The sequence below is a fragment of the Culex quinquefasciatus genome, chromosome 3 (assembly GCF_015732765.1).
Source record: "Culex quinquefasciatus strain JHB chromosome 3, VPISU_Cqui_1.0_pri_paternal, whole genome shotgun sequence".
NCBI classification, from domain to species: domain Eukaryota; kingdom Metazoa; phylum Arthropoda; class Insecta; order Diptera; family Culicidae; genus Culex; species Culex quinquefasciatus.
In genome coordinates, this window is record NC_051863.1 from 85,854,167 (window position 1) to 85,870,047 (window position 15,881).

General features: G+C 38.9%; 1 protein-coding gene across 7 annotated transcripts in view; it reads right to left on the reverse strand.

Moving 5' to 3' along the window:
* The window catches only part of LOC6050578 (regulating synaptic membrane exocytosis protein 2), a 122,793-nt gene that overhangs the window by 44,782 nt on the left and 62,130 nt on the right, over positions 1 to 15,881 (reverse strand). For all 7 annotated transcript variants that reach the window (XM_038265273.1, XM_038265272.1, XM_038265275.1 and 4 more), the window contains one exon: positions 15,659 to 15,723. In XM_038265273.1, coding sequence (XP_038121201.1) covers positions 15,659 to 15,723 — 65 coding nt within the window. The remainder of the gene's footprint in view (positions 1 to 15,658; positions 15,724 to 15,881) is intronic.

Here is a 15,881-nt window from a genome sequence, read left to right on the forward strand (position 1 = left end):
TCGAAAACACAAAACTTTAAAATTCGATATCTCTGGAACGAAACATATTCAATAAGTGATTCTTATGTAAAATTGTTGGCGGGGTTGGCGATTGTCCACGACCTATAGAAAAAGTTTTTTTTTGTATGAACAATTGTCCACGAGGAGGGGGTAAAAAGCAAAGCAATCCACTTTAACGACCCCGGGTATTTTGTGGTCTCTGTTGCAAGTTTCTGCTCATTTCTAGGCGTTCGAAGGTTATGTGTGGTGAGTCACCCAAAACCTCTTTTACGCAAATGTACCGACGTTTTACTTCCCCATCCGATAGAAGGCCAGAAGGATAAGGCGGGAATCGAAACCGCGCACCATAGCAACCAAAAAAGTGTCCACGTGATTTGTGGATGGTCCCATATACACAGACAGACATTTGATCAGTTTTCGATTCTAAGTCTGTATGTATACATGAATTTTCAGAGTATGTATACAATGTGTATAAAAGTTCATTTTCAGAGCAGGATTATAGCCTTACCTCAAGCAAAAAATCGACTTATCTGATATTTGATTTGGAACCATGGAAGAAGGTCTCTTTCTCGACATTTTGCCGGGTATACCGAAATATGTCGTCGGGAGGTCCAGAGCAAACTTTTTTTAAAGATTTTTTTTCAATTTAAGGGATATTAATTCAGAAAAGTCGCTGAAAATTTGTGCATTTATGTTGATATCCATCAAATTTCTTATGAATATGCCTTGGGAGACTCTAACTAACTATATTTGACCAATATTTGACATCCAATAAACAATTTTCCGAACCAAATTTTCCAGATTTCTAGCTTTCTTTGAAATTACCCCAAAATACAAGCTGGAAACCCTAATACGACCGAATATAAATCTTTTTTTTATACAATTTGTCATGAAAACATACTAACATATTGCCCGGATACAAATTTGAGCATTAAAAAGTGCTGATCATAGAGTATTTCATTAAAAAGTTATTTGATACCGTCAGTGTGGGTGACTATGGGTCAATAAACGATACACCACTCGTAATTTCTCAATAATAAAAACAATTTGAAAAAAAAAAATTAAAAGTCTTTAAACGTAGAATTATGTTTAAATAGTTCACTAACATTTTCCAAAAATATGGTGGAATTTGATGAACTCTACCTTATGTATATGCCAATCGTTTGAAAATAGACCCAATCTCACCCCGTAGAAGGGGTGACATTGGGTCAAATGAAAGTAAAATTAAGCTCAAATACAACGATATTGGGCTGGGTCCGTTGGTTTAGTGGTTAGCGTGGTAGCCTCTAAACCCCAGTATGGCCTGGGTTCAATCCCAGACGGACCCGGTGGCATTTTTCGATACGAGGTTTGCCTGACCACGCCTTCTATCGGATGGGGAAGTTTGACTCAAACTCACCCCCCAGACCCAATCTCACCCCCACTGACGGTATCCAATAGGTTTCGTAAATTATTTGCTCAATCATTTGCCATATTGCTCCATTACATTATAAAACATTTAAGAATCAATTACATTGTAGAAAACAGTTTTCTGAACAAGTTCCATAAATAAGTATCATTTTTGGTTCAATATAAGCAGATATATGTTCAATTTCCTAAAATAATTAGTGACTTTCTTTAAAATTTCACATGATGAACACTGCCTACTAAGTTTTTTTTAATGTTTTTTTTTAATATTTCAATGAAAATCATGTCGCCAACCTAATGAAAGCATAAACCTTCTGTTCTGTACATCGTGTCACCCTCTTATTATACATACACATTACAACACTCAAAAAAATGAGTTCGCGTAAACGTGAACAGAGTTCATGCCAACAGGAACCAGAAAGAAAACTGTTCACCTTCATGGTGCAATGCACTATAAAAGTTGAACAGTTTTCTTCCTGGTTCCCGTTGGCATGAACTCTGTTCACGTTTACACGAACTCATTTTTTTGAGTGAACCTAATAGAGGAAAAAATCGTGACGTCAGAAATGAACTCAAATCACTCAAAGTTCATTTTGTGAGTGACTTTAACATTTTGGCCTAGTTTGACAGCTACCTTGTCCCCAGTTTTTTGTGGGAGAGAAAAGGAGGCGAATAGAGTTATCTAAGCCCGAGCTCACGCACACTAGCACCCCATTTGTTTTGCTGGTGGGTACAAAATTTAACCTCAATCTTTTTCGTGTACGTACACGCAATACATGCGCACGTAGATAACTCTATACTTTATGAAACTCATACCTGTCAAAATTCCTAGCCTCAAAATTTTGTCGCGAGTTGCTTTTCTCCTCTATTGAAACCGAACTGTCGAGTTGATTAGAAAGCTCAATTTTTTTTTTAAAATCATTGTTATTTTTACCTAAATATACAGTCCTGTTCATTGGAAAAAAATCCCTTCTGATAATCGAATCACGAAAATATCGTTTTTTTTTGTTCATTGTCTTGTTGCCTTCCTCACCTTACTGAGGAAAGGCTATAAAATCACTCGAAAGATGAACTTTTTAATTAGACCTCCTAGACCTACCGTCATTTATACATATCAACTCAGAATCACCGGAATATCTCGTCACTGACTGAGCCGATTTTGACCGTATTGGCCTCATTCGATTCGTGTTGGGGTCCCATAAGTCCCTATTGAAATTTATAAAATTCCGTAAAGCACATCAAAAGTTATGCCTAAAAAACTGCTGCATATAAATTTCACAATTTGCAAAAAAGGGTGGTTTTTGCATGGAAACCTGTCATATCATATATTTTTTAGAACGGTTCTGAAATGACCTTTTAAGATCTGACTTACTTACCTAAAATTATAAGCAATTTAAAAAATGCTCTGAATTTACATAACCTCAATCTATTTCCCCACGGCGGTGTATGTACAATCTTGACAATAAGTCTGTAGGCAGTCTGTTTTTTTACTCATCACTTATTTTTATTAGAACCACTTTGGTGCTGCGATTACGTTAGGGGCGATCCATGAACCATGTGGACACTTTAGGGGGGGTGGAATCACTTTAAATGAGAGGAAGGCACCAATCACCTTAAGGTGGATCAAGGAACGTTTTTTGAGTAAACAGTCAAATTCAAATCAAATTGCTCGCTCTACAATTTTGTCTTGTCGGTCTTTATTGCAAGATTCCTACAAGACTCAAGGCGTTCGAAGGCTTGAATGGTGGATAATTCAAACCTCTTTCAAAGCTATCCCCCTTCCACTCAAGGATTCAAATTGACGCCCTTTTTTCGCGAGTCCAGCTAACGACAAGGGCGACACACGACTCTACTGAAGCTTCTTTTCAAAATTAATGCATAAATTGCATTCATCTGCTTATTTCGATTCAGCTAACCAACACCGCATGAACTCATATTTGTTTGTAAATATGAAAAAAAAACATTTAAAAAATCGTGATTAGATTATCCGCAGTTCCTTAGGAACTTTCGGATAATCTAACTTTGGAAACTTTCGGATAACCGAGGTTTGGATGTTCCAATCTGGACTGTATTTCTTTCCAGAACATGACACCAAAGGAAATAAATTTCCTTGCTTAATTTGATAGGTTACACGTCTGTTGTTTGTTATATCATTAAAATTTATTTAATGGAAGCTTGTACAGTTTACAAAACTGGACACATTTTTTAAACTAACTGTTTTATGCTCGTATGTTCCATTGTTTCTAATTGTATTGTCTAACGTTAGAAACTGGCCACAATAATTATGTTAATTTCAAACAATATGACATAGAAATTAAAACTTTACGGTTCACAAGTTTGCAAAAGAAATAATTTTGTCTCGAATAGATGATTAGTTGAACTGAGAGGATAAAGATTTGTTTGTGTATATTTTCAATCTGCATTGATTTGTCTTATGGATACAGTATTTGGTTTGGCTATTATTGCACACTATATTAGGATGTTTACAAGCATTTATATCAATGTGGCATGCTTTCTCAAACATAAAGAGGATTCGATGTTAATTATTTACAAAATAAATAGAAATAAATAAAAAAATACACCGTACTATCTTGAGTTGTGGATCAGTTTAGTAGTAATAATAAGACTGGAAAATTGTTCGGTTCGGGCAACATATGCGTCATGCTTTATTTTAGTGTATCTTATGGAACAATGTTAGATCAACATGCCATTATGTATCAAACATTCATTTAACTTGAAGAATTAGTTTTGATGTGAAAGCAAAATTATCATTATGGACTTGATGCTACATGCAAACGTTCTTTTGGGACATATTTCTATGATTCTCCTTCTGAAAGTGTATTATATATTCACAGTTCTCTTTTCCAGATTGGGAATGTTTTTTCGCAGCTCATTGCATGATTTGGTTCTAATACATAAATTATGAACAGATTATAAAGATTACTGAAAAGTTTCATGCATTTTATGCTGATACCGAACCAAACTAGGCCATGAGTGATTAGAAACAACTGTTTTATTTACTATTGTCAAAAATGTTTAGTTACCTGTCGTTTATCTCTCTTTGTGCATTCAATTAACTTGAGGAATTATTGTGACGGCTTTTTCCTAATTCACTTTTTAGTTCACCTCTAATACTACTTTTTATAATCATATGCACACGGATTTCCATTTTTTACTTTGGGTTGTTGATGTATCAAATATAATTTTGTTTTGAATTTGACATTATTAAAAAAATACAAAATAAAATCAAAATTTCCGGAAAATAAACACTCAAAAGAACATTTTTCATGTTTTCTGGAAAGGAGCAACTCTCTATAAAATCGGCCGATTTCGAACATTTTTATTTTTTGTATTTTTTTTTATTTGGCTCAAACTTTGTGGGGTCTTCCCTATGACCAAAGAAGATATTTTGTGTCATTCGTTCACCCATACAAGTCTCCATACAATTTTGGCAGCTGTCCATACAAAAATGGTACGTAAATATTCAAACAGCTGTAACTTTTGACGGAATTTTCTGATCAATTTGGTGTCTTCGGCAAAGTTGTTGAGGACTATTGAGAAAAAAAATTACAGATTTTTTAATCAACTTTTTTTTCACAAAAACTCAAGTTATGAGTTATGAATTTTTGAAAAAAATAGTGATTTTTGGAAAAAATCGAAATTTCATGCAAAAACAAATTTGACGTTATTTTTAATGTAAAATTGAATTTTCAATCGAAAAGTACTTTACACATTTTTTGATAAAGGGCTCTGTTTTCAAGATATAGACACCGAAGTTTGATTTAAGTGAAATATTTGCAGTTTTTTTATTTTTAAAAATAGTGACCATGAGTGAACATTTCTAAAAATATTTTTTTTGAAAAGTTTACAAAATTTGCTATGAAATTGTGTAAGAGACATTGAAGGTTGGACCTCTGGTTGCTGAGATACAGCGACTTAAAGAAAAAAGACAGGAAAATTGAAGTTTTCTAAGTCTCACCCAAACCTCCCACCATTTTCTAATGTCGATATCTCAGCAACTAATGGTCCGATTTTCAATGTTAAAACATGGAATGTAACTTGGCTTGAACCGTAATTTCCCTTTACGTTCCATGATGTCCGCGATCTAAAAAAATGAGGGGAAATCGACAAAACATATTAACAATCTGTTCCATATCACCTCAAGATCGATTAAACTCACCTTTATCAGCAATTTACTTGCTTTTATCATAAACTGTAGTAAGTTCTGGCAGTAAAGGACACAATTGCAAAACAAATCTGAACGAAAAATAGTTTCCCGCTGCGACGTGAACCCTTGCTGACGTTTTGACGTTTCAACATTCTGACAAACGTGTAGTGGCTAAGGTGCGTGATTTTGGGTTTTATTAGATGTAACATTACATCAAGTTTGATGCTCCAGATATGTGCATCTAATTAGGCGTGAAGTTAGGTTAGTTTTGATGTAATTTTAGGGTTCGCACGATGTAAAGGAATCCCAATGGGAATTTTATCGAGTTACATTAAAATAAACCTAATCATACATCGAAAAGTCGATTACATGATTTGAAAATCGGTTTGAATAAAGATTACATCAAATGTAAAATTTCAAATTTTTTAGTGTGTGGTCACTCATGGTCACTATTGTTAAAAAATCGAAAAACTGCAAATATTTCGCTAAAATCAAACTTCTGGTGGCTATATTTTGAAAACAGAGCCCTTTATCAAAAAAAATGTGTAAAGTACTTTTCGATTGGAAATTCAATTTTACATTAAAAAATAACGTCAAGTTTGTTTTTGCTTGAAATTTTGATTTTTTTCCAATAATCACTATTTTTTCAAAAATTCATAACTCGGCGGCAGATTTTTTGACCATGTTTCTCTATAGCTCAAAAGTTGTGGGTTTTTGGGAAATTGAGTTTTTGTAAAATAAAGTTGTTTAAAAAATCTGCATTTTTTTCCGTGTACCCAATAGTCCTCAAAAATACCTACAACTTTGCCGAAGACACCAAATTGATCAGCAAATTCCGTCAAAAGTTACAGCTGTTTGAATATTTACGTACCATTTTTATATGGACAGCAGCCAAAATTGTATGGAGACTTGTATGGGTGAACCAATGACACAAAATAGCTTCTTTGGTCATAAGAAAGGCCCCCACAAAGTTTGAGCCAAATCAAAAAATACGAATAAAATCCATTTCCAGTTTTGCTAGAGAATTGCTCAAATATCTTTTACTGAACATTTCATGTCCTGTACTGCCCATGTTCGCATAAATGTTTCATAAACATTTCAGCCGATTTTGAGTTGGACGTTGGAATAGCTTCGATTGTTATATTACTCTATGCTACACTCATAATATTTACCACCTTGTTCCGAAAATTTGATAATCTACTGCAAGTTTGTTTATCCCATCTGAAAAATGCTGAGAAATATGAGTCCCATCGTGCAATTTTTCACAGCCCAGTCCCGCTTTGAAATATTATGTACAGAACTCACCTACCGTCATCAGGGGTGACATTGGATCTGGGGGGTGACATTGAGTCATACAAATTTCAGCATTTTTGTATGATCCAATCTCACCCCCCCAAACCCAATGTCACCCCTGTAATGGTATCTGACTTGCCAACTTCTACGATTCAAGTAGCTTTTCCTTAATCTGGTATTTTACACCAGTTTCATCAATGCAAAACACTTACAAGTCTCACAACAGATCAATTCTCGCTTACTTCTTCAAAAGGTTCTATGAACATAGGAAACCCATGGCGCATTGGTTGTTTTGAAAATTAATATAGATTTAATGCATTTAAAAATTTTTAAACTTTCACCATTTCGAATTAATTATTTTTTTTGCTTTTTATGCTTTTTGCTTTTTGAACCATTATTTTATTACGTAACGCAAAAAATGGATTTGTGGATCCCCTTCTCCTCGTAACAAAATTTCCATACACATTAAAAAAAAACGTATGGAGCGTAACAGGGCCTTCGACGCCCCCTCCCTCCCCCTCCCCCAACTGCGTTATGTAATAAAAGAACGCTCGCATACCAGGTCCCATCCTGAGTACTTTTTCAAATCAAAAGCAATAAATCAGGACATATACTAATAGGGTAGTCATCAATGAAACACGGGAAACAATGATAAAATGGCTCAAACAAATCGTTGTTTTAACCAATCAGGCTCATATTTATGAGAAAGTTGTGTCTACTGGATACCCTTTTCCCGTAATAGTGGCTTTAGATATGGACACTTCCTTCCAAAGTTATTTATAAATGTGTGATCCTGGGGTGTAAAAGGAAATTATATAAAAAAAAATCTATTTTCACTCATAGGCTGCCATTAATACAAAAACAAATATTTCTTCAAATTTCTTTCGTCATTTTATAGGGAATGGGTTGGGCTTAAATGTCCTTTCATTAGATTTGGCCAAATTTAAGAATTCACCCAGCATCCAGAGCTGTCTCATTGTTCCCCTCTCTTTTTCAGTCCTTGGGTGACAATGAGACACTTTGATTTTTCTTCATTAAACTATTCAAAATCCATGGCAATATTCCAAAAACGCATGGAGCATTGGAAGTCATTTTTGGCACATTTATCGAGATTTAAATTCATTTAACGAAAGATGTAAAGTTATTTGGTAAAATATATGGATTTTACGAAATTAAAATACTTTTTAACAACAACAACACAAAAACATGATGTTAAATTTGAAAAATATTAATTTTCTTAGAGTGTCTTATTGTTCCCCACCTGTCTCTTAGTTCCTATCAAGTGCGTCTACAATGAGAATAACTCTGGATGTAGAGGTCGGATCAATCTCATATTTTGGTCAATGTTAGAACATGGAAAATGGAACAAATAGATCACTATAAAATGACAATGAAAAAAAAATACAAAAAACCATATGGGTGGTGTATCATTTCATCATTTAAAAAAAACTCTCAATGTTTGCTGTAAACCCATTGATGCTAAAAATATAGCAATATTCGATTTGGTTTCAACCAAAGTATACGGTTTTCCATTATTGTACGATCAGTTCCTAACTGGACTCGGTCGTTGGAAACGACCGTCGGCTCGACGACCGACGAAATAGGCGGCGGGATAGGATGCAGGCATAAAAATGTCAAAACATCTCCCCCCTCACTTCGTCTCACCATCCAGCTGCAGCTTTGTTGACAAACAAACGAAGCACGCGGTCGCATGATGGCAGCATCGAACCAGAATTAGGGGTGATCATGTGGTTAAAAATGAAACTTTTTTCAAGAAAAATAATATTTTTCCGACTGATTAAAAAAAAATAACATGTTCAAGCAATTATTCCTGGAGTCGGAGAAGTGATTTAAAATCACAATTATAATCCATATTTTTTCTATCAATTGAACTTTTTCACACCGAGGTCTATCCAAGACCGTTTTCAATGACTGTGAGAAGATGCCAGAAAATCTAGCTACCAGCTAAATCCACAATAATCGGTTTTCGGTAAAATTTTGTTCATTTTGACATATTCTAACTTTATCGATACCTCAACTACTGTTTCTGGTATAAAAAAATTGTAGTGTGTACAAGATGACATTCTTGTAATTGATACAATGATTGCTGATTTTAAGGTGGTAGAAGGTGTCCTTCAATCTTGGGGCAATGACTGTCAATGATGGTTCTGAATTCAGAGTCCAGAAATAGTGAATTGAAATGAAAAAAATAATCACTATATGTAAAACGCTTCTACAAACAACACAAAGAAAACCATTTTGACAAAGAACTTTGTCCTAAGGTTTCTATACGTGGTGTCAATCCAAAATTTTCGCGAAGCGAAAACTTGGCGAAAACGTTACGTGACGAATTCCCCTCTCGGCAAATTTCCCCTCTTTTTGGTGCACGCCGGTTGGATGAACGAACGTTTCCCAATCAGTCAATAGAGAGACGTGAGATTGATGTATCTAAAATCACCCCCACTCCACCTCATAATTTTTGGATCGTCGACGAGCCAACAAAACTCGGCTCGGTCGGTCCCAAAAATTCATTCTATTGCTGGACGTCGACGAGAGCACATCAGAAGCAGATGGCCTCGTGGCCCGGTAGCAGACGGCCTGGAGGTCTGGGAGCAGATGGCTTGGAGGCAAGGACCAGCTAAGACATGGCAGTCACGGGAGTCGATCATTGGAACTGGCCAACACCTGGACTGGAGTGGCCGGAGGCCCCGCGGATGTTCCGATGGGGGGACATTTACCGGACCGTAAGAGTTGGGGCAATATGGGTATCAAACTTTATGGTTTTTGATACTGGACATGAAATTTGACATTTTGGCAGTAGTGGCCACAATCCGGAGTGGCCGGAGGCCCCGGGGATGTTCCGATGGGGGGACATTTGCTGGACCGTAAGAGTTGGGGCAATATGGGTATCAAACTTTATGATTTTTGATACTGGATATGAAATTTGACATTTCGGCAGTAGTGGCCACAATCCGGAGTGGCCGGAGGCCCCGCGGATGTTCCGATGGGGGGACATTTGTCGAACCATAAGAGTAGGGGCAATATCGGTATCAAACTTTATGGTTTTTGATACTGGATATGAAATTTGACATTTCGGCAGTAGTGGCCACAATCCGGAGTGGCCGGAGGCCCCGCGGATGTTCCGATGGGGGGACATTTGCCGAACCATAAGAGTAGGGGCAATATGGGTATCAAACTTTATGGTTTTTGATACTGTACATAAAATTTGACATTTCGGCAGTAGTGGCCACAATCTGGAGTGGCCGGAGGCCCCGGGGATGTTCCAATGGGGGGACATTTGCCGAACCGTAAGAGTAGGGGCAATATGGGTTTCAAACTTTATGGTTTTTGCTACTGGACATGAAATTTGACATTTCGGCAGTAGTGGCCACAATCCGGAGTGGCCGGAGGCCCCGCGGATGTTCCGATGGGGGGACATTTGCTGGACCGTAAGAGTTGGGGCAATATGGGTATCAAACTTTATGGTTTATGATACTGGATATGAAATTTGACATTTTGGCAGTAGTGGCCACAATCCGGAGTGGCCGGAGGCCCCGCGGATGTTCCGATGGGGGGACATTTGCCGAACCATAAGAGTTGGGGCAATATGGGTATCAAACTTTATGGGTTTTGATACTGGGTATGAAATTTGACATTTCGGCAGTAGTGGCCACCAGAGCTGAAAATGTCAGGGGTCCTGACGCGAAAATCGGCGACGCATACACGATTTTTTCAGATCCATTCACTGAACCGCAAAACCGTGACATAAACAAACCCGACTCAGTCGTGAGTGCCCTAGCTCACTGAGCAGCTGCAATGCGAGGCAGTAGTCGACCAACGCTCATTCGACGTTGCACGAACACACATAAAGAAACAAGTTTTTACACAAAAAGTTGGTATTTATGCGAGGAAATGTAATTTTGAATATAAGTTATGGTTGTTTTAAGTGTTTTGCACAATTTAGAACCATTCAATTGTTTAAAATAGTCAAAATAGTGTTTAGAGAGGATTTTACGAGTCAGTCATACGACACGAATTGAGTGAGTGTAGCTCATTTTTTCACGTCTCTCATTCTCCAGCAGCCGACCGTCACGAGTCAGGCGGCAGTGGTTGAACGGACACAGTAGGCTTACAGTCAGATGCTAGCAGTGAACTGACATTTTGGTTTGCTTCATGTGTACGCTGGGTTGGAAACATTTTGCAGGCCTGGTGGCCACAATCCGGAGTTGCCGGAGGCCCCGCGGATGTTCCGATGGGGGGACATTTTCTGGACCGTAAGAGTTGGGGCAATATGGGTATCAAACTTTATGGTTTTTGATAATGAATATGAAATTTGACATTTCGGCAGTAGTGGCCACAATCCGGAGTGGCCGGAGGCCCCACGGATGTTCCGATGGGGGGACATTTGCTGGACCGTAAGAGTTGGGGCAATATGGGTATCAAACTTTATGGTTTTTGATACTGGATATGAAATTTGACATTTCGGCAGTAGTGGCCACAATCCGGAGTGGCCGGAGGCCCGCGGATGTTCCGATGGGGGACATTTGCTGGACCGTAAGAGTTGGGGCAATATGGGTATCAAACTTTATGGTTTTGATACCGGACATGAAATTTGACATTTTGGCAGTAGTGGCCACAATCCGGAGTGGCCGGAGGCCCCGCGGATGTTCCGATGGGGGGACATTTGCTGGACCGTAAGAGTTGGGGCAATATGGGTATCAAACTTTATGGTTTTTGATACTGGACATGAAATTTGACATTTTGGCAGTAGTGGCCACAATCCGGAGTGGCCGGAGGCCCCGCGGATGTTCCGATGGGGGGACATTTGCCGAACCATAAGAGTAGGGGCAATATGGGTATCAAACTTTATGGTTTTTGATACTGGATAAGAAATTTGACATTTCGGCAGTAGTGGCCACAATCCGGAGTGGCCGGAGGCCCCGCGGATGTTCCGATGGGGGGACATTTGCTGGACCGTAAGAGTTGGGGCAATATGGGTATCAAACTTTATGGTTTTTGATACTGGATATGAAATTTGACATTTCGGCAGTAGTGGCCACAATCCGGAGTGGCCGGAGGCCCCGCGGATGTTCCGATGGGGGGACATTTGCTGGACCGTAAGAGTTGGGGCAATATGGGTATCAAACTTTATGGTTTATGATACTGGATATGAAATTTGACATTTTGGCAGTAGTGGCCACAATCCGGAGTAGCCGGAGGCCCCGCGGATGTTCCGATTGAGGGGCAATTGCCGAACCATAAGAGTAGGGGCAATATGGGTATCAAACTTTATGGTTTTTGATAATGAATATGAAATTTGACATTTCGGCAGTAGTGGCCACAATCCGGAGTGGCCGGAGGCCCCGCGGATGTTCCGATGGGGGGACATTTGCTGGACCGTAAGAGTTGGGGCAATATGGGTATCAAACTTTATGGTTTATGATACTGGATATGAAATTTGACATTTTGGCAGTAGTGGCCACAATCCGGAGTGGCCGGAGGCCCCGCGGATGTTCCGATGGGGGGACATTTGCCGAACCATAAGAGTTGGGGCAATATGGGTATCAAACTTTATGGGTTTTGATACTGGGTATGAAATTTGACATTTCGGCAGTAGTGGCCACAATCCGGAGTTGCCGGAGGCCCCGCGGATGTTCCGATGGGGGGACATTTTCTGGACCGTAAGAGTTGGGGCAATATGGGTATCAAACTTTATGGTTTTTGATAATGAATATGAAATTTGACATTTCGGCAGTAGTGGCCACAATCCGGAGTGGCCGGAGGCCCCGCGGATGTTCCGATGGGGGGACATTTGCTGGACCGTAAGAGTTGGGGCAATATGGGTATCAAACTTTATGGTTTTTGATACTGGATATGAAATTTGACATTTCGGCAGTAGTGGCCACAATCCGGAGTGGCCGGAGGCCCCGCGGATGTTCCGATGGGGGGACATTTGCTGGACCGTAAGAGTTGGGGCAATATGGGTATCAAACTTTATGGTTTTTGATACCGGACATGAAATTTGACATTTTGGCAGTAGTGGCCACAATCCGGAGTGGCCGGAGGCCCCGCGGATGTTCCGATGGGGGGACATTTGCTGGACCGTAAGAGTTGGGGCAATATGGGTATCAAACTTTATGGTTTATGATACTGGATATGAAATTTGACATTTCGGCAGTAGTGGCCACAATCCGGAGTGGCCGGAGGCCCCGGGGATGTTCCGATGGGGGGACATTTGCCGAACCATAAGAGTAGGGGCAATATGGGTATCAAACTTTATGGTTTTTGATAATGAATATGAAATTTGACATTTCGGCAGTAGTGGCCACAATCCGGAATGGCCGGAGGCCCCGGGGATGTTCAGATGGGGGGACATTTGCCGAACCATAAGAGTAGGGGCAATATGGGTATCAAACTTTATGATTTTTGATACTGGATATGAAATTTGACAAGTGGCAGTGCGTGGCCGAATGGTTAGGCTGTCCGCTTTGTAAGCGGATGATTCTGGGTTCGATTCCCATCTGCGGCAACCTTCTATCGAATGAGGAAGTAAAATGTCGGTCCCGGTCTTGGTTGTTAGGCCGTTAAGTCATTCCAGGTGTAGGATTCGTCTCCATGCCATAAGTACAAACAACACACCAAACCAAGCCTACTCAGGTGGAATCGCTGGCGGCGGTTGGACTCGCAAACCAAAGGTCGTCAGTTCAAACACTGGGGTGGAAGGTTCCTTGGAGTAAAAAGAGGTTTGGGTGCTCTCCCCATTCAAGCCTTCGGACTCCTAGGTTCGAGCAGAAACTTGCAATAGAGACCACAAAAGACCTGGGGGTCGTTAATGTGGATGGTTTGATTTTTTGAAATTTGACATTTCAGCAGCAGTGGCCACAATCCGAAGTGACCGGAGGCCCCGGGGATGTTCCGATGGGAGGACATTTGCCGAACCTTAAGATTTGGGGCAATATGGGTATCAAACTTTTTGATTTTTGATACTAGATATGAAATTTGACATTTCAGCAGAAGTGGCCACAATCCGAAGTGGCCGGAGGCCCCGGGGATGTTCCGATGTTTCCGAGTAGGGGCAATATGGGTATCAAACTTTATGGTGATTATGAATCTTGTGAATCTTGGGAAATTTGGACCAGACAATGTAATCGAAAATTTCAACAACCATCTTGCAAAGTTCTTTGTCATACTGGTCATGTGTAACATAACCACCTGCACCTTTTTTTTAATTGAAACATTCTGAATCAAGATTTGAATGTTTTTTTTCTAAAACAATCATGGCCGCCAGATGGCCGATTAGGAATGTTGCCTTTCAGAGCTTTAATATCATTAAACACATCTTAAAAAAAAAATCAAAAAATCAAATTATTCGCTCTACAGCATTGCCTTGGCATTCTCGATTGCGAGATTCCTACTCGAAACTAGGTGTCCGAAGGCTTGATTGCCAACCTCTTTTTACACCTAAGCTTCCATCCAAATCGGGATTCGAACTGACGACCTATGGATTGTTAGACCAACTGCCTACCAGCGACTCCATCGAGACAGGACCCAGGTAGACGACTCCTACACCTGGACTGAGCTATCGACCTAACGTTTAGGTAGACCTGGGCCAACATTTACTTCCCCGTCCGACGGAAGGCGTGATCAGACAAATCTCGTCTCGAAAAATGCCACCGGGACCGTCTGGGATCAAACCCAGGCCAACTGGGTGAGAGGTAACAACGCTTAGCCCTACACCACGGTCCCGACACACATCTTTACTATTTTTTTTCCAATTAGTTTGTTTTTGCAGAAAGAATTAAGTCTGGTACCAATATTTTTTTAAGTTTTACTTCCTCCCTTCAAAATCGAGAACAATTTTTTTTTCAAAAAGCTTTAAAATATCAATGGATTGCGCTTCAAAATCAGCTGGAATCAATTGAGAATGCATTCCCCTGCGTTTAGAACCATTTTTAGCATGTTTGGGTTTATTCAAAAATCTTTTTAATTTTTAAAAAATTTCGATGTACAGTGCCGCAAAAAGTTTTTTTTTGATAAAAGAAGTGGAAATAGATTTCATAACTTCGAAGACAGTGAACAACAGGATTAAAAGTGGTATTTTTTTTCTTCTTCTTTTAGCGGGAGTGTGTGATCAAAACTAACTCGAGTGATGAATTGCAATGTATAGTGGTTTTGTTCTTCCTGTTTACTGTTTATTCATGATGGTTATGTAGGTTAACACTAAATACAACTTTTTTTTGCAATTATTTAACTGCCATTCTATGCATAATTATTCTTTATTACCCAGTTTTTATGACAATAATTTATGCAGCTTTTTTCAACTTTTACATTTAATGATTTATTTATGAAAAAACGGCGGTTTTCAATCAGTTCACAAATTTTAATAAATTAGAGCTTCAAAAGTAGTAACATAGAAATGAAATGAGTATACGTAACATGGCAATAAGCTTCTGGTTTGAGTACTGCGAAGTGCTACGATAAATGTTAAATTCTGAACATATTTCGAACTGAACAAGGAAAGTGAATATATTCTACAGAATCAATTTGCAACATTCTAGAAATGTATGATATTAGTTTTTGTCTGTTTGTTGCGATTATTGATCCCGTTTTGTGATCATTTAGTATCTGGGTCCCACGAACTCTAAAGTTGCTAACATTTCAAATAATTCCAATTGTATTTTCCAATCCTATTTCATGAAAAATTGTGTGAAGTAAATGTAACATGGCTGATTTTTGGTTTCTTGATACATGTAAGTGTAATGTGTATGTAATGCATAAAAGATTTTATACCGGTGTTTTTGGTAACTTCCGCCTCGTTGGTGATGAGGGAGACTTATCAGCGGCCGATTCATTTTCTGGAGGGAAATACATTAAAATATATTGTTTCTACTCTACATGAACAATGAGGTATCTAGCATCTAGCATACATATTTAAAGGTGGTCTAAAATAAAGTTCGCCAAGCTATCCAGAATTCTTCACCGATTTGAACCGAGGCATCTTTGAAAACGAACG